Here is a 21,093-nt window from a genome sequence, read left to right on the forward strand (position 1 = left end):
AGTTTGCAGATGACACCAAGCTGAGTGCTGTCAATAAGCCAGAGGAAGAGGATGTCATCCAGAGGGACTTGGAGAAGATGGAGAGTTAGGCCCAGGAGAAACTCATGAGGTTCAACAAGAGCAAGTGCAGGATTCCGCACCTGGGCTGGAACAACCCTCACTATCAACACAGGCTGGGGCAGGAGGTGTTAAAAAGCAGCCCTGTGGAGAAGGATTTGGGAGTGCTGATGGACAAGAAGATGGACATGAGCAGGCAGTGTGTGCTTGCAGCCCAGAAGGCAAATCACATCCTGGGCTGCACCAAAAGATGTGTGGCCAGCAGATCCAGAGAGGTGATTCTGCCACTTGGCTCTGCTCTGGTGAGACCTTACCTAGACTACTGTGTCCTGTCTGGAGGTGGACCTGATGGAGTGGGGTCCAGGGGAGGGCCAGGAAAATGATCAGGGGGTTGGAGCACCTCTGCTACAAAGACAGGCTGAGGGAGCTGGGGTTGTTCAGCCTGGAGAAGAGGAGGCTGCAGGGAGACCTGATAGCAGCCTTCCAGTACCTGAAGGGGGCCTACGAGAGGGCTGGAGAGGGATTGTTTGTGAAGGCCTGCAGTGCTAGCACAAAGGCCTATGGTTTTCAATTAGAGTAGATTTAGGTTGGACATCAGGAACAAGTTCTTTACCACGAGGAAGTTCCACCTTAACACAAGGAGACACTTCTTTACTCTGAGGGTAATGGAGCACGGGAACAGGTTGCCCAGAGAGACAGTTGAGGTTCCATCCCTGGAGATATTCAAGGTGAGGCTCAACAGGGCTCTGGGCAACCTGATCTAGTTGATCACGCCCGTGCTCACTGCAGGGGGGGTTGGGCTAGATGATCTTTAGAGGTCACTTTCAGCTCTGGTGATTCTGTGATTCCATGTGGGATATATCTGTGCAAATTTCATTATATCATGGCTCATGGAAATCAACCACCCACTTCACAGACATGCAAAGAAGTTTTCTCCCTGCTGAATCATTTGAGTGCTTTCTCAGTTTTTACAGAGGAACTGATCTTGGACTTTGGATGTTGAGCTACTGAAATCTAATTTCCAAAGCATGTGCCCCCTGATGTGCAACCAGGGGCCACATTTCAGGCACCTATGAAGAATATGGTGCTCCAACAGGGCAGGCAATCAATTAAACATCAAGCTGCTGAGTATTGAGACATCTAAAGACAGCAAACTCATGCTGGTTCCAAAAATTTCTCAAAATTTAATACATTTGAATGCATTCTAGCCAGTAGGTACTTCAGTCAGGGCTTCCTTGCCTTACAGGTATAGGACTATTACTCTTTCCTTCACTCTTGATTTCCAGCCAAGCATAGTTCTTTCTTCCTGTTCAAATCACGGGACAATACATGCTTCCTTCCAGAGACAATCTGCAGGATGAGTAGGGCATCACCTTTCCTGAGGTGGCTAGGCACTGCCAAACAAGATTCAGGAGTAATGGGACCAGGGATGTCTCTGAAGGCTATTGGACAAGAATGTGCCAGGGTGGCCAAGAAGGCCAATAGTGTACTCAGGTGCATTAAAAGCATGCCCAGCAGGTCAAGGGAGGTTTGCTTCTCCATCTACTCAGCCTTAGCTAGACCACATCTGGAGCATTGCACACAGTTCTGGGGTCCCCAGAGCAACAGGGAACTACTGGACAAAGTTCAACGGAAGGCTATAAGGATGATTAGCAGACTGGAGCATCTCTCTTGGAAGGAAAGACTGAGAGACCTGGGGCTGTTTAGTCTGGAGAAGAGAAGGCTGAAACCTTATCAATGTCTACAAATATCAGAAGGGGGGTTGTCAGCAGGATGGAGCCAGTCTCTTTTCAGTGATACCCTTTTCAGGGACAGGACAAGGGGCAATGGATGCAAACTCAAGTACAGGAAATTCCATCTCAACATGAGAAAAAACATTTTTACCGTTAGGGTGATGGAGCACTGGAACAGGCTGCCCCAAGAGGTTGTTGGATCTCCTCCTCCTCCTCCTCTAGAAATCTTCAAAACACTCGTGGAAGCATTCCTATGTGACCTGCCCTAAGTGGTTGTGCTTTGCAGGACAGGGAACCTCAACCTCTGGAGGTCCCTTCCAACCCCTAGCATTCTACAATTCTAGGACAGAGAAGCTCCCAAGTTCTTGTCCCTGCACCAAAAACTATTTTACTGCTTTACCTAACAACACACTTAGTGGTGAGATTGCTGTGGCTTTAATAGAGTACTAGTATCACAGTGCTTTTAAGAGATGTGGTCGTAGGTCTTATCTTGTACAACTGCAGGAATCCTTCCGTTTCCCAAACCCAGCAGCTGATTCATGGAAAGCAGCAGAGTATCCTTAGACCACCTGCAGCCACTGTTTCCATGCATTCCTCTCTGAAGATAAAAGCTCCTGCCTCAGCTTTCCCTCTCCGTTCATTCCCCTAAGCCGCTCTACTCCATCTTCTCCATCTTCTCCATCAGATCCTCCCCTTCTCTCCATCCCTGCCTGTTTATCCTTTGTTTGCCCTTGCACCCATTTGTTTTCCATTTCACAAGTGCCTCCCAAGCCAGCTCAGAGCTGCTCTAAATACTCCTACTGTTGTTCTCCATACACCTCACTACAAGTCTCCTTAATTCTGGTGCTCTCCTTCCAACGGCCTTGTTAGAGCCTTGGCCTATCTCTCAGAGAGAAAACACGTTCTGGTGACAATCACTCTTGAGCTCAGCTTTGCTCACAACATGTGGGTCAAAGTGGTGGGGGGTTTGTTTTGGCGGGGTTTTGATTTTTTTTTTCTTCTCACTGTTACTCCCTTAAGCAGTAGTGGTGGTAAAGCATTGGTGCTTAATTCCTGTTCCCACATGAGAACAACCTCTATTTTGGCACAGTAAACAGAAGCATCGTTCCAGTTTTTGCCTTTCAAAGGGTGGGCTGTTCCAAAAAGGACATGAAACCACAAACTACAGGTGAGCAGCTATTTCTCTTGTGATGGGGACAGTTGCTGGCACAGAGTGATACCTGGTCTTGCTCTATCATTTCTCAAAAGGAAAAGAAATAGAAATTACACATTGCTAAATTCTTAGTCCATCTCTTCACCACAGAATCCAAGTAGAAGGCTGTGGTCTTCGCATAAAAAATATACAGCAGATTATCTCAGCAAAAGGAAACTAGTGACTCATCCATTTGAGATTTTTATTAAAACCACAGGTTTCCATTCTGTACAAAACTGAAGAGCTTTCTTTTTTTAAAAAAAAGTATTAACCACACATGAAATAATGCAGTGTAAGTGGTTTGTTGATAAAACACCTGAAAGCTATATACAGGATTAATACCACACAACTGTATTAAGGCAGAGATTGTCAGGAACTTTAGCAACATATACAAACTACCTTTACACACATAAATATCATATTTACAGCTAATAAATAACATCCAAAAGCTAAATCATGTGCCCTCATGTACAAGGATCTCCACAATTTTGTATCCAAGTTCTGTATGTGTTGTATTTGACCCTGCAAGTAAGCACACACCTGTTCAAACACTTTTTTCCTCTCTCAAAGAGCTTAAATGTTAAAGAGAAAATTGCAACAAATGTGAAGTCTACAAGGAATAAATCATGATTTATTTTTAGAGGTCTCAAATGCAGTGGCTCAATACTCAAACTACAGCAGAGATATGATGAGTCAGAGGGTGGAGTTAAGGGTTAGGAAATCAAATGTGAGCAATTGCAGTTATTAATATTCCAACATATTGCACTGAAGACTTTTATCCCCAAATATACTAGCAGCCACAGCTGGAAAATAAAACAAAACACATACATGTTGGCTTCAGTTTCAAAATGGGATGATGTTGGAAAAATCACTACCTCCACACTGCCTTGCACATGCAGGAAAGACTACAAAACCCAGCATCAATAGCTCACACTACACCTCTGCCTCCCCAGTACATTATCTTCTAGAGAGTTAAAAAAGGACTACTGAACATTTCAGAGCACTAGAAAAATCGTGTTGCTTAAAGGGGAAGCAGAATGCCTACAATATATCTGTTTCTGACAACTTGCAGCATGCCTAATTTCAGTGTTTCTTCAGAGCATTTACTCTTGCACATCACACAACCAGGCTTCTTAAAAGCAGCAGCTGTCACAGCTCCTGCTCCTTGCTCAATTCTATCGTATGTCAGAAAACCAAGCAGCTCCTAGGATCTGGCACTATATCACAGCCAAGCAACAAACTAAGGTGGGTCACTGGCAGTCACAATTCCAGTACAGGGAAACATAAGCCTGCTTGTCACCTGTCACGTGGATTCACTTGCACTGAAGACTGCAATACTGCAGGCACTGAGCTGCACGACTGATATTTAGTGTCAAAGAGCAGACCAACTGCCAGTGGGGGGGGGAAAAGTTTCCTGCTGTTTCTGGTAGCTCAATTCCTTCGTAGTTCTTTAACTGTGTTAAAGGCTAGGTGTTTTCATTTTGAAGGAATGAAAAGCTGAATGCCTGCACAGGACACTGTTACTTCCCCTACAACTGCTATTTATTCCAGGATAAGCTGCATAGAGGTATATAGCTTAACAGATCATATCTATTGCTAAGCAGCACTGGCATCTACCCCCACGTAAAACACAACCACAAACTAGAAAACACATCCCCATACTAAGTCAGTCTGTGGCACCTTTTAGTAATACACACAAAGGTGGTTTTTCTCACATGAGAAACCTACTCATTTGCTAAATGCACACTAAGACAATGAAGTCTAGCCACTGTCTGAAAATTCAGTCATCCAAGGCAGTAAAAAGTTTCAGAAAACTGACGAAAAGAAAGCCACATGAAGGGCTTTGTTTCTTTTCAATAAATACTAGAAAACTTTGAGGTCAAGAAACCTTGTCATAAGGCACCATGATTAAGCAAAATTACCTATTCCTTCTCAGCACTCAAGCCTTTGGCAAGTTTTGCAGTTTTCTTTTTGTTTTTAACTATTTGAATAATGTGTCTTTATGGTTAGTAACTTTGTATACTGGGACTTCCTTATAAAAAGTCTCCTAAAATAGCTAGGAATAGCAGGCAAAGAGCCATCAGCAGATAAATATTTCTATATATTTGGTTCTGAACATCCAGTCCACAGGGATGAACAGATTCTCCTCCTCCCCGGCATGGCAGGGCAGAGAGGGAAAATCTCTTCAGTTTTGTCACTTAGGCAGATTCATCAGCAGAATTTTCTTTAGATGTTTTCTTGGCACTGTAGAGAAAGAAAGAGATAAGGTGAAGAGGAAGATGTAGTAAGATACTTGTTTCTTTGCCTTATTTTTGTGATTTAGGACCAAAAAAAAAAATTTATATACTGCTTAACAGGAAAATAGATTATGTTCTTGGGCTCTTCCTGGCTGCTGTTTGATTTTACACATCAGATGCACATAGAGCTCTCTGGGCTTCCCCAGGTCACTGTGCTGGAGTGAAGGTCAGCTCACCCCTTTCAGTGCAGACCTAGATCTCAGTCTAGAAGCATACCCATGAGACCTTACAGACATAGCAACTGCACTATAATACACAGAACCATTTCTTGAGCTCCAACTTTAGCGGATAAAGTCCAGCTAATGTTAGACACACATTCAAAAGTTTACTCCTTTTAAGAAATATTGATCAAAGAATTAAAGTGTGCCAAATGCCATTAAACACAAAGACTCAATCTCTAATCTAAATCAGAGGTGCCAACCTGAGGAAGTCGCTCTGTTGCTAGCAGAAAGCAGTGTGCCAGGAATAGTACCTGCATATGCCTGCTCAGTTTCTGCACTAGCCTCCAAATCTGCTACTGGTCAGTATGGAGGGAAGGCTCTGGACTGACTCAGCATGGACGTTCTTCAATCAAGGGTAAATGTATGGCACTCTTAGACAGAGGCATACCTTGTGTTAGCACCTTGTCTGTGAACCCCAACAGTCATTTACACTTGACCACTCTGAATGTGAGGCAGTGACTTGTACCTGGTTTTTAGGTATGTTAACAACCACACAAGGAGATGGTTAGCAGAGAACCAAACTAGGGTGTAAAAGCTGCAATACACAAACCTCAGGTTAGTCTGAATTGTGGCGCTTCCAAAGCCTTGAGAAGACTAGTGCAAAAGTCAACCAAACTGGGAAGCTTCCCCTAACCCAATAGTGATCACTCATACCGTCCTCTCTTTCTGTCGGCAGGCTGCTCGGAGCACTTCACAAACACCGGTGCCTCTTCTCCCTTACCGAGGCGCGAGGTGCCGTCTCGTGAACAGAACACTACCCTGTGGAACAAATGTTGGACAATGACATTGAGCCAGAAATCTTTTTAACCATATGAACAGGACTGGTGCTTGGTACCAGCTTTTATTCTTTGTCATGTGGGGCATTTACAAGCCTGTGAGAAAGTTATTTTAGAAAAGATAATTTTGTGACAGAAGAATGTTGGGGGGGAGGGGCAGGAAAGGTAAATGCATTATGCATGGACCTCAAATTGTAACTCTAACTTTTGCTGGCTGTTGTATAAAGAGCTTCTGCTCTTTTAGACAGAAAAAGACTATCTCAAGGTCTCTTGGATCTTGTACATCTGTCCTTGTACGACTTTTGTCAGGTCAAGGATCTTGGAAAAAAGCCTTACTCCCTCAAATGTTTGCAAACAAAGTAGATCGTCAATTCCAGCAAACCTGAACAGTTGCTTTTCTATTTATCAGTACTTCCCCACTTCTCTATTTGCTCAGCTCTGATAACTGTTCTCTGATCAAATGACTGCCTTGTTTATTCAAAGGAGTAAAATATTATTCAGAACACTGGACATAGGACAGGCATACTGTTCTGGGTCTGTTTTTTGCTAACAGATCTCGTGTCTCGTGAATCATTTAAAAAAATCCAAGTCAAAGTAGTTGCTCAAAGTTTGTTTTAACATTCGTGCATTAGCAATACCCTGCAACGGTCATGTTTCCACCACTCGGGTGTTCAACTCCTAAGAAAACAGCTTAATGAAGCACTGATTTCTTGTACAAATGCAGCTTTTGGGAAAGGTTTCTAAAAATTTCCTTCTAAGCATGCTCCCTGCAAGAAAGTCTATGCAAATGTCCAGCAGGAGAAGGGAGGGGAGCTTCAAATAGAATCAGAGATGCTGGTTCTTGGATATCATTCCCTGCTTATTACAACCAACTTGAGGCACGTGAGACAGTGGGATGCAAATCATGTGGCAGCAAAACTACAGATTACACATCCCAGTGGAAGCCAGCAACAAAACCTGGCTGAAAAATGCCACATTGATGCCACTGGCACCCTGACTATAAATGACACATTCATTTGTAATTGCTTTTCATGTTTTGTCCCACCCAGCAAGATACCAGGAATCCCTGTCAACTAAAACATATCTAATAATATAGCTAATAATAACCAAAGCTAGTTACTTTTTCTGAGTTTCTCCTGACTTCACTCTGATTCTCTGGATATCAAATGTAAAAGGAGTCCACCAGTCTGACCAGCTGAAGAAGGTGTCTTTCTCCCACTGCAGCTTCAGCATAAGTAGGTCACCAATGTCCACTTCTGTGTAAATCAGGAAGGAATAGGTCTTGTTTGAGGAGACTTCTGGCCTGTGGCAAGGGGAACAAGGAAAAGTGAAAATGGCAACTCTCAGACATAGAAAATTAAGGGGAAGGAATTAGATCTTTGTCTAGAGAGCAAAGGAAAAAAAAGAAGGAAGCAAACTTATTCACAGTTCTGACGGATGGAGTAAGGTAAAGACACCTTAGACTTTTGTAGAGCCACGAGCAATAGCTTTCTTCAGCAAAACTAGAACAAGTCCTTGGACAGGCTGCCAGACAAGGGGTGTCTTCAGTGCTGATAGTTCTCAGAGAAGCCAGATACCCACCAGCCAGGAACAGTTCAGGTTTCTTGGAGTAAAAAGCAGACTTTAGTGCTTTCTTAGCCCCATTCCCTGTCAGGCCAGGGACATAAGCAGAGATTTGTGATTACTTGCAGAGCTGTGGAAGCAAATCCCATGTTTTGCTCAGCTTCTGCACTGTGGCCTACAGACCCACACAATCAACTCCAGGTTGCAGTTTATTTTTAAGGGGCTTTAAAACAGCTGAAACATGGCATAAAGCTACTAAAAAGAGAGGAAAACAAGAAACCTGCCACACCAGAAAAAGTCTTGCTAGGCTGAGCCACACTTCCATAATTCAGATCTCTCATCAAAAGCAGCTCCTGTAGAGCTTAGATCGTGACTTCCACAGTGGATGCATCCTCTTAATCAACTCTAAGAACAGATTCTTGGACTTTAATATTTCTGTAGCTAGAGCTAATTTTTCAGCTGTGTCTTTAAGACATTTGGGCAGACTCAACAGTACATTGCAGTTTTTTCTGTAGCTACTCACAGTGTGAATGCAATGTTTTCACTCTCATCTAGAGTTCCATAGAGAGAGATTAGGAATGGCTGATTTGTCTTGGTTATATTAGTCTTCCCAAAGAAATGGATCTTGACCTGGTAATGAAAGACTGGGCAAACAAAAACAAAAAGGCCATTAGGAAAAAAACTCAGCCTCTAAAGAAACTACTGATAACAAAACCACCCAAAAAAATCCAGTGCAAATTCTAGGCTGCCAGCAGCACTAAAATTGAGGAGTTAGTTTCCTGCAGGTATCCAGGAAACCATTTTCCCTAAGTTAGGATTCAAGGAAACTACAATTAAAAAACTCCTTTGCAGTTTAACAAAACTCTCTATTTAGACCTGAGAGCCACTACAACCCCCAAGTCTGGAGTATCACCTCCAAATCTGTTATCAGTGTGCAAGTTTTGCTGCCCCTGACTTGAAACAAGTAAACTGTGCCTTCCCTGTACAGGAGCCTTAAGGGAGGGGGAAAAAAAAGAAGAAAAAAAAACAACCCACTGACAGTGCAGATTAAACACCAAAAACCAACAAAACACTATCTTGCAGCTGTTCCAACACCACAAGAATGCGCCCTCTGATTGCACACAATGAGCACACCATATGGTACAGTCAAAGATGCAGAGTGAAAAAAAAAAAAAAACACAAAAAAACTTATAATCCAACTCTGAAGCTATTTTCCCAGCTGAAAGACTTCCAGTTCTTACTGGCAGTGTCATCGTCAGGCCTACTGCTATGGCAAATGGAATCACAGAAGTGCTGTAATAAATATTGTAACAAGGGCTCATGCTTCTCTGGCAAAGGCACTACAAAAGACACAAGTCTAATGATTGCATATCTTTAAAGAAGCTGCTCACAAAGCTGAGCTCTGCTAACTGTTTTCCCAGCAGCAGAAAAAATTTGGATGAAAAACATTGACAAAAATTTGGAATACTCAATTGTTCCAAGTAACCAGGCCACAGAACAAATCTTCATAGTTTTCCTACTGAGAAACAGCTAAACAGTATCTTATTTGTATTCTACCCCCCACCTCCACACCTTGAGTAAGATGACACTGGTTCTGAGGCTGTGCTTTGATTGCACTTAATGGCAACCTGTAAGCAAGCTTCATCCTTGCTCACCATAGGCACCAAAGCAGCAATGTTGTCATCTGCAGCACATACACCTGCTGACAGACAGCTGAGCAAAAGCACCAGTCATTCTAACCAGAAAACAAGCAGGACCTACCTTTATAGGGCATCTGAGCACGAGTCTTCAAGTACATTTTAGTGTTCCGCTTCGTTCGCACTCTGTTGACCTTGTAACCCAAATTATTGCAGCGGTTTTTCCGGCAGCTCAGGCAGAGACCTTTCTCAAAGGCCTCCTTTGTGTTGCAGCGGTAGGCCATGCTGGGCTTCTCTTCATAGAGTAGGGAGTCAATGAAGAGGTGGATGGATCGTTCATGGGAGCATTTCACTAGCTGATCCACATCTTCAAAGAACAAGAATGTGTAATGGGTAGACACACGCATATGATATAAATCCCTAAGCAATGCTGTCAACAAGCACAATCTGCTACACCAGAGCTGAGCTTTACAGGGTGGCTTTTAAAAGCACTTGAAAGAACAAGTTCCTGTGCCTCTCAGATCTTTGACTGCAGGAAACCTGCAGGCTATTGAAAATGTTGCTTTGGATATTACACTATTGGTTTCAGAACAGCCTCACCTGCAAAGCCTTTTTCAGCAATCAGACGGAGTGCTTCTCCCAAGTTGCAACCCGGCTGGAAGCCTCCACCATTAGGATAAATATCAATGTGTCCAACAGGCTTCTGGATCCCAATGCTACGGTCTGGAGAGCCTCGAGTGTATGTGTGCAGGACATCCACAAAGTCAGCATCGTCAGGGGAGAGACGGGTAACGGCATCAGCATACTCAAAGGTAGGACCAGCTGGATCCAGTCCTTTATGGGGCAAACCACAAAGGACAACTGAGATTGTCTGCCAAAGACACTGAGTGGTAAAAAATGTCACTTGGCTACCACAATGGGATGGAATACTACATGTTGTTGGTGGTGTCTCTACAGGCATAACAGTGGGATCATTTAAGTAGCACCCACGTGTACAGGAGAATCAAATAAACTACCTGAAGCTGTCACTTCAAAAAAAAAAACACATAAGGTATATGTAAACATATGTAAAGAAGCCCAGATAACTTCAAAGCTGTAACATTTCCACTGCATAAACTAGTAATGTTTTCTCAGGATCTTCCTTTCTTATGAAGAATTATAAAATTTCTATCTGAAATGTTGAAATGTCTTGCTCCTAACTCTCTGCTAGGAGACAAGCAGGAAAAAAAAATGAGAGCTTCATTGTCGACATGCCTAAGGGCAAAGGGGATTATTATGGTAAAATGCCAAGCTGAAATAACACTGACATGAAAAACACCCAGAACTATTCTGCCAGTGAAGAGGTACTATCCAAATAACTACTTGAGAGATGACTGGAGGCACAGCTGAAGGGACATGTCTTTTCCACAGGAGAAGTCCTCAGCTTGGGGCAGACATCTGGATTGCCCACCTGTGGTTAGCCTCACTCAGTCTGGGCTGCCTTCCCCTCTGTTGTGAAGACTTCAGGAACCACATTTCATCACTCTGTGCTCAAAGATGATGTCTCTTTCCCAGGGAAAGGTTAATCCTGGGCACTAAGGCCAACTGTCAGGGCATAACAGAGGGCTACTGGTATTGGAGTGATTTGGCAGTTTCAGTGAAAGCAGTGCTGCAGCAGAGAGAAAGGAACAGTGCCTTGGTCTCCTGATTTTAAATCTGACACCTCTCAGAAGCCAGTCATTCCTGATGCCTAGTCCACTCCTAGGCATGCCTGTGGATCTGGAATGACAGCCAGGCTGAGGTGAAACTGCAAAGGGTGTCAGGAGGAAGAGAGCTATGATTCCATTTAAACGCTGCTCCCAAGCTCTCTCAGAAGTGAAGACAACAGATGAAGACAACAGATGATTCTTCTTAGCTTCATTGGCTGATGTTGGCATTTCCTTTGTCACTGAGATCAGTGACTGTCAAATCAGCCCCAGGGTGGCCATGCACTCTGCCTTGCCTAGCAACCTTATCAGCCTCAAGAAATCAACCCTAAGCAGACAAATCATGCACAGAGACAGGGCAAGCCTGTGTATACCTCCCTCCCCTTCATAAAACTCTGTATTATTGTCAGTCTAGAACATTACTTGAGACTGTCAGGATTTAAGTAACCCACAGTGGATGTCTTCTGATTATGTGTCCAATCTTCCTTTGAGCCTGTATAAACTTCTTGTATCTGTAGCATCTCATGGCAAAGAGCTCTGCAGGTATTATAGCCTCTGCAGGAGAATCTACCTCCTGTTCTTTCTGAAGAGCTCCCATCAGCTGCAAGGAATGGCTGTCAGATGAAGACAGCCATCAGAAGGTCCAGTGCTGCAAGAGATACTGTGACTTCCAAGCCATTGATTTGGCTGGTCTCAATCACATCCCCCCAACTAGTCTCTTTTGATGGCCAGTGAATCCCTGTCTGTTCAATTTCTTGTGCAGAAGCTGATGAAGGCTTCTCACCCATCACCTTTGTTGTTGTTCTGCAAACCTTTTCCAGTTCTACTACAGAATATCAGACCTGCTGATTCAATAAAGCATGAATACAAGTACTGCTAACAAGCATTTTTGGCGATTTTTCCAGAGGAACATATTTCAGCATGGAAGAGACAGGACTTTCCACTCTACAGCCACAAGTTTTCTTACCAGTAATTCTGTTCACTTTCTTCTTGGTCAGGCTCCCAGCAATGCCAGCAGCATGAGCACCTAGACTGTACCCCAGCAAGTGGAGGTTGTTGAGAGGATAATTGAATTGTTCCTGCAGAAGAATGATTTGTTTAAAATTTGAAGTCAAATAGCAAAACAGAGGACACAAGGGAAAACATTTTGTAAACACCAGGATTTATCTTTGAGTTATGAATAACAGAAGAAACACTAAATAAAATTAACATAATTTGTGCCATACTTGGTCACTTGAGTTGACTAACTTGCAAAAATCTAAGCAGGGAGGAACACAGAATGTGTGGCAAAACACTGTATCAACGGTCTTCAGACAGCCCCTCCCCATCAGTTTCTGGATCTCTATTTCCCAAAAGCAGGGCAAATTTCTGTTTTCCAAGGGCCAGCTGCTGCGTAATATATAGGAAATTGTATTTTATAACTATTCTCACAGAGCCTTCAGAAATCTCTTGAACTTAACACAAGGCTTCACAGACTGCAAGATGAAGTTTCTGGAATGCACTATTATAAGGCCACCTTGTGTAAGATTTTTTTAAGTAAGCTAGGATTTTATCAGTCCAGCAAATGTACTGTCTGCAATAGCTTAACTTCATCTCCGCAACAGGAAATGATTAACAGGGCTGAATCACTGCTGTTTTGTTTCCCCAGACACTACATACCATGTGAGAAGTCCGACTACATGTCTTACCTCCATCCAATCAATAAACATAGCAACATCCTTTCCCACCAGCTTCGTGTACGCAGCAGACACTGGATAATGCTGCTGAGCTCGAACCAGCCAGTCTACAACGATGACGTTTGAATCAGGTTCCCTCTTGTATAAAGCATCCACCAGCTTCGGGACCCAACTTTCATACATTCCTGTCACCTGTTGGGTTTGGGGTTTTTATAGTTAAAATGGAAATACATTATTATCATCTGCAGCATACAGACACCTTAGCCAGTACATCTAGCACAGCTAATCAGGAGCACAGCTAAAAGGAAGATTCTTTCTCTTTCTTCTTACCGTCCACCCATGGATCACCACGAAGGTTTTACTGGTATGGTTGAAGTTGCACTGTGCCAGGCTGTTCACCTGTCCAGGAACCAGATAGCAGACATCCTCATCAGGCTCTGCAGGTGTCCGTAAGGAAAACTTGCTCTCAATTCCCTTAAAATTGGTCTCAGCTTCTGCTGTGCAAGAACACAGAAAACAGACAGCAGTGTTTTAAGAGTATTAGGACAAACAGTTCAGAAGTCACAGGTACAATGTTGGAGAGATGTCAGGAATAGTCAAGAAAATTTCTCTCCCTCCAAGGTCCTACTAAAACAGTTCTTGAGAAACTGGCCTGTTGTCAGAGAAGTATGAATTCCTTTTAACAGTCAATTTTCCCCATTAAATTATTAACAGGACATCTGTTTATTTTTATAATTAACACAGGAAACTGCACAGGACAGTCATAGACAGTACATGCAAAAAAGCAGCAAGGTCCTACCATACCATTACATATTTTGGTGGTGCATCTTCTCCTTCAATAATCATTGCAGGTCTTATTTTAAAGAGACTTGTTAGGCAAAGTCAGCACTGTTTGGCAAAATGCTATTTTAAACCTTTTACTAACACAGAAAACAGCAGGTGAGAAGATCAGACATCCATTCAGAAAACTAACTAGTAAAGCAGAAGCCTAATTCAGATCATTTGATCAGCAAGAAAAAAGAAAAGATCTTTCTCTTCCATTTTGAATCTGAGAGTGGAGGGAGAGAAGTGAAGCTCTTGTACTGGTTGTAACAAAGCATGTGACAGCCTGAGACAAATCACTTCTTGGAGAATTCCCTCCAGCTTCAAAATAAGTTTTCCTTTTGTTTTTGCCAAGGCAAAGAAATTACTTTGCTGTTTCCTTTGGGAAGAAATCTGAATCAGACATCAAAAGAAGATATATTTAACACTTAAGTACATCCATATCCAGCTGACCTTGTAATTAACTGCAGCCTTGAACTCCAATGTTTTTCAGAAACCTGTCCCTACTTTGACAAGTTGCATTTCGCAAATACTGATTGCCTGTTTCCCAAGGGTAGCTGAATTCAGGCCAACTCTGTCCTGCGCAACAGTGTGCTTCCTGGCATCACAACCACCACGCTTTCACAAACTCCTAAACACACACGAATGAATGGCTCCAAGCCACTGTAGGGTATGCAAAAGGATGCTGTGAGACCTCATGCCAGACATGCAAAACAGATTTCCACTCCTCTTCTTTTTCACACTGCTGAAGAGGTTTGCTATGACAAATTGTATGTTTGTATTTCTCCATAAAGCGTGCTGCATCACTCAAAGGCAATGAATAATCATCTACCCATTTTTTCCCAAAACTCAGTTTTTCTGGTCTTCACATTCAAGCTACCATACTCACTCAGCCCTCAGGTACCTGTTACTGAACTGCTTGGAGGGCCACAGAAATCAGAAACTAACCTCACACGAGGTTTAAAACCATCACACAGGTTGGCAACAAATGCTTACACATGACTGCTGTCATCACAGGCTTAACACTGCCCAAGTTCTGCAGTACTTCTCACCTGCTGAAAGCAAAGCATACGCATGGAAGTAACAGGAAATTGTCCACTGAACAGACAGAGTTCTAGGGTTTGGGCTTGACCACACTAAACTGGCTAGCTAACCCAAGATAATTACACCATGACCACCCTTCCCCTGAAAGAAAGGGCAAAGTTTATGAAAAACAACTTTCCCCAAACAAGTAAAAGTATTCACATAATGGTGAATATAAGACTTTACCTGCTGAAAGAAAAAATTAAAAAACTAATCAAATGCTGATCTTTCTCAGAAGCTGCCCCTTTCTTCTATTTTTGTACTTTCAAAACAGTGTTTTCTCACCAACTGAAATGGCACAAAATCCCTTTTTGAAACAAATCTTTTTGACTTACACCACTTTTGTGCCAGAAGTCCCAAAGACTGATTAGTTAAATATCAACTATAAACTTTTCACTCAGCAGTGAATCAGTAAATCCCTGAAAAGATCAAGATCAAGCTTTCACCTGGAAGGCATACAATGCAAGGACTTTCAATTTTGTATATTCCTGTCCAACACAGGAAGGTGACCAAGAATAGTCCACTTCATCATTAGTTAATAGTGCTTCCTTTCATTGTTAGATACCATTTCTCTTCTGAATTAAACCTGATAATTAACCAAATTCTAAATTAAATTGATATCTTGCCTGGAAGTGCATTTTCAATTACAAACGCATGCTACAGTTTGCATCTAAGTTCAGACTCAGTTTCATGTGCACTGTACTTGACAATGTGCTTCGAAATGTGCATCAAAGTCAGAAAAGATTTAAGTACAGTAGCACCTACCACTGAAGATGTGCCTAGTGCTTCACAAATTTGTGTATCAGCCTAAAATTCTCTCTATGCGTTTATGGGCATAGGAACACTGAGGTGCCATCACCACCAGGACTCCAACAGCTGCAAGGCCACAGCCCATGGATTAGGGAAATGGTAGGCAGCCACTTTGCCCATTTAGCTATGATGTATGAGGAATTAGAATTGTTAGCATCTTTTTATTCTCACAGAAAGTGTCACATCTAATGCCACTGGCAAATTACTCCTTAAGTGAGGGACATGTGTGTGGTGGGGTTAATTACAGACTTCTTAATGATGCACTCAGGAATCTATCCTCCAAATTCACCCGTGTTAGGCTTTGCAAATTCTGTATGGCCCAGACCATGCAGGATGACTTGTCTCAGCCTCATGTTGTGCTGCATGCAGGCTGCAGTATCCTATCACCTCCCACCTTATGAAGATTAAAGTTTAGAATTACAATATGTCATATGCAGTATCACACACTGACTCTGTATAGATCATGCTTTAAAACTGCAGAACACAATCTACTAATCACTTCAGAATACTAGTACTTCCCTCTCCTATTTTTGTACCTCATATAGTATCTTGTTCTATTTAAAAAATTATTCAGAAAAACTCTGTCATACATAGACTTTTGTCATAGATAAAAGATTTCAAGTCAAAGGTCTCCTTGAATTGTGCCCTAACTGTTCAACAACCAATTTGGTCTCATTCTTACAGCCTTACACAAAGCCAAATAAATGTTTTCAATGTACACATTCACCACTGCTTAATGGTGTCTTTTAATCCACATTAGTAAAACAGGGGAAACCCAGAAATGAGGAGTCTTTAACACATGGATAAAAATTTACACAAATTTGCATCAGATTTTACATAACATAGAATAGAAATTGGATATAAAGAAACATATGGGGATCCATACTGAGATACTGAAGTTTAGTGACAAGAATCTGAGTCCATTTCTAAACAAGTCATTGAAGAGAAGCAGACCTGGAGGCAAAAATGTGTAGTCTTAAATTAATGCTTTTGCTAAAAGAAATTTAAATTAATTTTTTTAAAAAAATAAATTCACACTTTTCCAGGCTTACTTCAGCCAAGGTACAAAGGCATGTATTCTATATTGTAAAAGCTTCCAGGCTTCCCTGTTACAAAATAAAGTTTTCTGGCCACAGCTATGTGCTTAACAGTTAAGAAGGTGACCTTCAACAGGATTCTTCAGAAAACTGGAAAGGACAGCAGAATTAAGCCACCAATTTCAAATCAGAGTTGCCTTTTCTAACAGCCTCCAGGTTGCATTCCTCAACTCCATTTCATCATGCTCTGCAAACTACCATGATTTCTTACATCTCCAAATACATAATCTCATTTTTCATATTTTAAAAGAGCTGTCCTGTACATCAAGGTAGAGATTATTGTAGAACTCGGGAGAAAAAAAGCTTAGAACCTGGGGAAAAGTTAGTTTACTTTCCCATTTTAAACCTTATGACATTTTGGAGTTGGAATTTGTGAAATTCCATTCAGTTAAGGACTCTTACCAATTTTGAAAGTCTCCCACTAACTTTAAGCATTCTGACAATGCCAGTGAGTTTACATATTAATCAAGAGAACTCATCCTCAAGTTTCCTTCATGAAAAGCCTCAGTCAACTTAGCAACTGATTTTGGTGAAGAAAACTTTATCACTGGTCAGCCAGGCAGAGAATGAGAATTCTGAGGAAGTAACATCTGGAATATCGAGCAAAAGTTAAACTGCCCACATCAGACAAGAGATACTAAACATGTTAACAATGCATTTGCCAAATTCAAAGCACTTTGACTAAGTTTTTTTTAAAGGCAATCTTTGATAAACAACCATTTCCCAGCTTTACATACGTAGAAATGGAAATACTATTAGCTAGTTGTAAAGATCATTAGAAATTACATTACCAGACTGTAAACTCAACCCCACACAGACACATGCAGCAACAAACATCTGCACATAGCATCTAATATTTACATAACCATCTGAAGTTAACTGGACTAGCTCTTCCCTAAGCTGACAACAGGTATTAGGATCACCCATCAGTCAGTCATACTGAATTCCTAATTGAGTTCTAAAGCATGCTCATGGTTAGCTGTAATAAAGGGGCTGTATCACAGGATTGTTATCATTTAAATTAATCTGTACTAGTAACTGAAAGCAGACTACTATATGTTGCAATCCCATGAAATTTACCCTACGAGTCAGGTTATTGTTTAACTTTGCTGTAAAGAAATTACAACTTCATTTATGTCTGTCTTAATTGCAGAGCCCCAAGAGTATGTTCTCCTTCACTTTCCAGGCAGTCAACAGAAAGAGCAATACATTTGAAAAGAAACTGGGCCCAACTTCAGATGCTGAGCAGGAACTTCCTAACTTAAGCCTTCTATCTGTCAAAATGAGAGCAAACTGCTGTTCTCACACTGTGCACATGGGTGCTCACCCCTCTCCAAGGCACTCCCTGTCATATAGGTCCTTACTCAACTGCAGCTGGGAAGCTGCAATCCACTCTTGGGACCTATCAGCCTCTCTAGGATATCTGTAATTAGCCAAAGACAATAAAATTCAATCTCTGTCAGACCTCGCATTAATATGGAGGAAAGGATGAATGAGAAAGCCATACAACGGAAGCACTTTCTGCACAGAAGGGGTTCTGGCTAACTTTTAGGAGTGCTAGTGCTAATGCTACTCTCCAGCACACTTCTGATGCTTGACAGCCTCTCCTCTGTGCCTCCTCAGAAATTATTTCTGGAAAAGTCATGCCACAGGTGCTTTGGTAGGTTCATCCCAAAAACCAGCCAGAGAAAAAGATTGCAGCTCACATCATATGACAGTATAAATCTGCTGTAATCCCCGATTCTAGACTTACACTGGTTAAAACAGAAATCAAAATGTATTTCTGGTAATGTTTTTATCTTTTTCTGGAACACTAATATTATCATATCCTGGACTATATTTTTCTGTGTTGTTTTTTAACTACTCTAGATTCCCTGAGGGCTGGACCATGTATTTCCTGTGGTTTCAAACATGCTTTTTAGTGGGATGTGCATGAAATAGTGCAGGACTAAAAGCTGGGATAGCTTTAGGATGGTCATACAACTTGTTTTCATACAACCTGTTCCTAAGAAGAAACTATTATTACCAGTAAGTCTACAGCAAATCACTTCCTACAGGAGTGAAATATCCAGGAAGATATTTTACTGTACAAAACTTGGATATGGCAATGAGAAGTGCTTTAGATTGCCTCTGATGGCACAAGATCAGATTCAAAGTGAGAATACATTCCTGTGGATGTGCCTAGCATGCCATGCTCTTACTTGTGAAAAATTTCCCTCATTTCCATAAATGAAGTAACAAAAACATCAACAGTGAGAAGAAAAAGGCAAACAAAACAACAAAAAAACCAACAACCAGCAGTTTCCATATTATTCTTTAGCATCACAAAGTGGTTCAGATGCATTTTCTTCGAAGGCTGTGGATTTTTAAAGACAGATGTTACATGTCTACCTTTAGTGGGATTGCTGTAAGAAAGTTAAGACACCAACAGTGTCTGATAACACACATTTGAGAAGCAGCAGTCTCCCAAAACAAGCCTCCTTGCTCATTAAAGCTGCAATCATGATTAACCGAGAGCATTAGTGAACATCAAGCAGTCAATATTCACACACGTTCCACTTCCTCCAGCCTGAAAGCTGCCTACGGACAAATGGTACCTAAATTCAACGTTGCGACTACGTAACTACTCCAAGCTGCGTGTATATACAGACACTGTGAGAGTACAATCCTCTTCATCCTTCCCTAACGGGTTCCGCTGCATTAAAAGCGTTAATTACAACCCGAAAGCATTATCATGGCACTGATGAAATTCGGATCGGAAACTATATGAATTTCGGGTGAACGGTCTCAGGGGGATGGTCGAATCCTATGCTCCATAGAGGGCCCGGGCCCTGCAAGGAGCCGCGGGACACTACTGTGGTGCTGCTGTTGTGCCAGTTCACGTCTAGGAAAGAACTCTTGGAAGTCCCCTTGCTCCTGGAGATAAAAAAAAACATCCCAAACCTGCACCGCTCATGCCATCAGCACAGAAGGTTGTGCCTGTGCTCCTAGCGGCGAACTGTCCCCGCGTCTGTCCTGCGAGGACAGAGGTCTTCCCAGCATCGCTCTCCAGCGCCTTTGCAGGCCACCCCACGCCACTCAGGTCCCACAGCATTCCCAGCACCCCATGAAAGCCTTGCAAAGGCAAAGTTGCAAACTCTCCGTTGCCGCCATGCCGGCGACAGCACTCCACCGAACACCCTCCACAACCCCAGCAATGCAACAGGCGCGACCGGCAGCTTCTCTGCACATCCCGCCCCAGCCGCACTCCGAACTCCGCCCAGGCTGCACACCCCCGCACCACGGCCCCCACCTTCCCCGTCCCGAAGACTTACCACCGGCGGCCGGAGCGGCACCGAGAACAGCCACCCAGCGCAGGCAGAGACAGGCGGCGACCAGGACCGCCTTCCTCCCCATCTCGCCTCCTCTCTCCTTGTGCATTGCCGCAGCAGGAAAGTTTCGGTACAACAAACAAACGAGCCTAAGGTTTTGCTGAGTTGCTTTTGTTTTTCTTTTTTTCCTTTAAGAAAACCACAACGGTGGCACAAAAACTACAACCACCCAACCTGCTGCGCCCCCTCTGCGGTGTCGGCCCTTATGTCCCCGCCAATATGCAAACATGCAAATAGTCTCCGCGTCCATTGGGCCCACGCCGTGGGGCGTGGCGGAGAGGGGCGTGGCTAGCGGGCCCGGGCAGGTCCAGGGTAGCGCTGGGCGCGGGTGGTGTGGCCCGGGCGGCGCGGGCCTGGGCTCCAGCTCTGAAAAGCTGGAGTCAACTCGATTCGACTCGGCTCGACTCGAGCACCTGGAGGTCGGGCAGGATGCAATCCTCGTTTACCAGCCCTCGCGAGCCCTTGCTCCCTCTGCCCACCCTCATCAGCCCCAGCTCTGCCCTCTCCTCGCGGCTCTGTGCCCTGCAACCCTGCTTGCATACCCACGATGTGCCCCCTCCAATGTCCTGGTCCTCCTTGCCTTGGGCGACCTAGTTCCTCTGTGTCTTCAGATAAGGCCTTCTTTCCCATCCATGGTTTTGCACTAGGAATCAACTGCTAATTGCACTGTCAATTCAGTTCCTGCAAGGGGCCTTCTGAAAAACCTTTGCCAAAGCCTTGTTTTGCCAGTCCTCAAGGGGATACAAGTTTGGAGCATTACATTAATTCACTAGAGGTTGCATCTCTAGTTTGGAGAAATGCGAAGCTGCCTCTGAATTTTTCAACTCTTTCCACCCTCCCTTCTCAGCAGGCAGCTTTGTGTCGGTGGCCACTGGGTGAAAGATCAATGATGTGACATGTAATAGAAAAATACTAAATTAATCAAAACTTCAGTTTTCATTTCATTGTGCAGTGTATTGTCAAAGGGCCCAGTTTCATAAAGAAACTTTTGACAAGAAGTGAGGACTCCCTGGGTTTTGCAGTATGAAGTAAATGGGACTCACTTTAAGGGCAACTGATTCTTCTCAGATGAG

At 43.0% G+C, this 21,093-nt stretch overlaps 1 protein-coding gene across 5 annotated transcripts; it reads right to left on the reverse strand.

Annotated features, from left to right (window-relative positions):
* Positions 1–3,806: 3,806 nt before the first annotated feature.
* LPL (lipoprotein lipase) lies at positions 3,807–20,185 on the reverse strand. 5 transcript variants are annotated; one of them, XM_054397260.1, is made up of 11 exons: positions 19,985–20,185; positions 19,933–19,941; positions 13,168–13,331; positions 12,850–13,029; positions 12,129–12,240; positions 10,077–10,310; positions 9,601–9,843; positions 8,363–8,483; positions 7,397–7,579; positions 6,155–6,259; positions 3,807–5,226 (listed from the first exon to the last, which is right to left on the reverse strand). In XM_054397260.1, the coding sequence occupies exons 1-11, from the start codon at positions 20,067–20,069 to the stop codon at positions 5,181–5,183; spliced, it is 1,482 nt and encodes a 493-aa protein (XP_054253235.1). In that variant the 5' UTR covers positions 20,070–20,185; the 3' UTR covers positions 3,807–5,180. The 5 variants fall into 5 exon arrangements, with proteins under 5 accessions (XP_054253235.1, XP_054253234.1, XP_054253233.1 ...); XM_054397259.1 differs by lacking the exon at positions 19,933–19,941 and having other exon boundaries at positions 13,168–13,334; XM_054397258.1 differs by lacking the exon at positions 19,933–19,941 and having other exon boundaries at positions 13,168–13,328; positions 19,967–20,185.
* Positions 20,186–21,093: the final 908 nt, after the last annotated feature.

Source organism: Indicator indicator, chromosome Z, assembly GCF_027791375.1.
Source record: "Indicator indicator isolate 239-I01 chromosome Z, UM_Iind_1.1, whole genome shotgun sequence".
Lineage (NCBI taxonomy): Eukaryota > Metazoa > Chordata > Aves > Piciformes > Indicatoridae > Indicator > Indicator indicator.

Bases quoted from the DNA above. Each gene is read 5' to 3' on its own strand.
- LPL (XM_054397256.1), bottom strand. From the start codon at position 20,069: ATGCACAAGGAGAGAGGAGGCGAGATGGGGAGGAAGGCGGTCCTGGTC. The intron at 7,580-8,362 runs GTGAGTAGCTAC...CCCTTGCCACAG, and splicing joins GAAAACATTGCATTCACACT to GCCAGAAGTCTCCTCAAACA. The intron at 5,227-6,154 runs GTATGAGTGATC...CTTTCTCTACAG, and splicing joins GCCGACAGAAAGAGAGGACG to TGCCAAGAAAACATCTAAAG.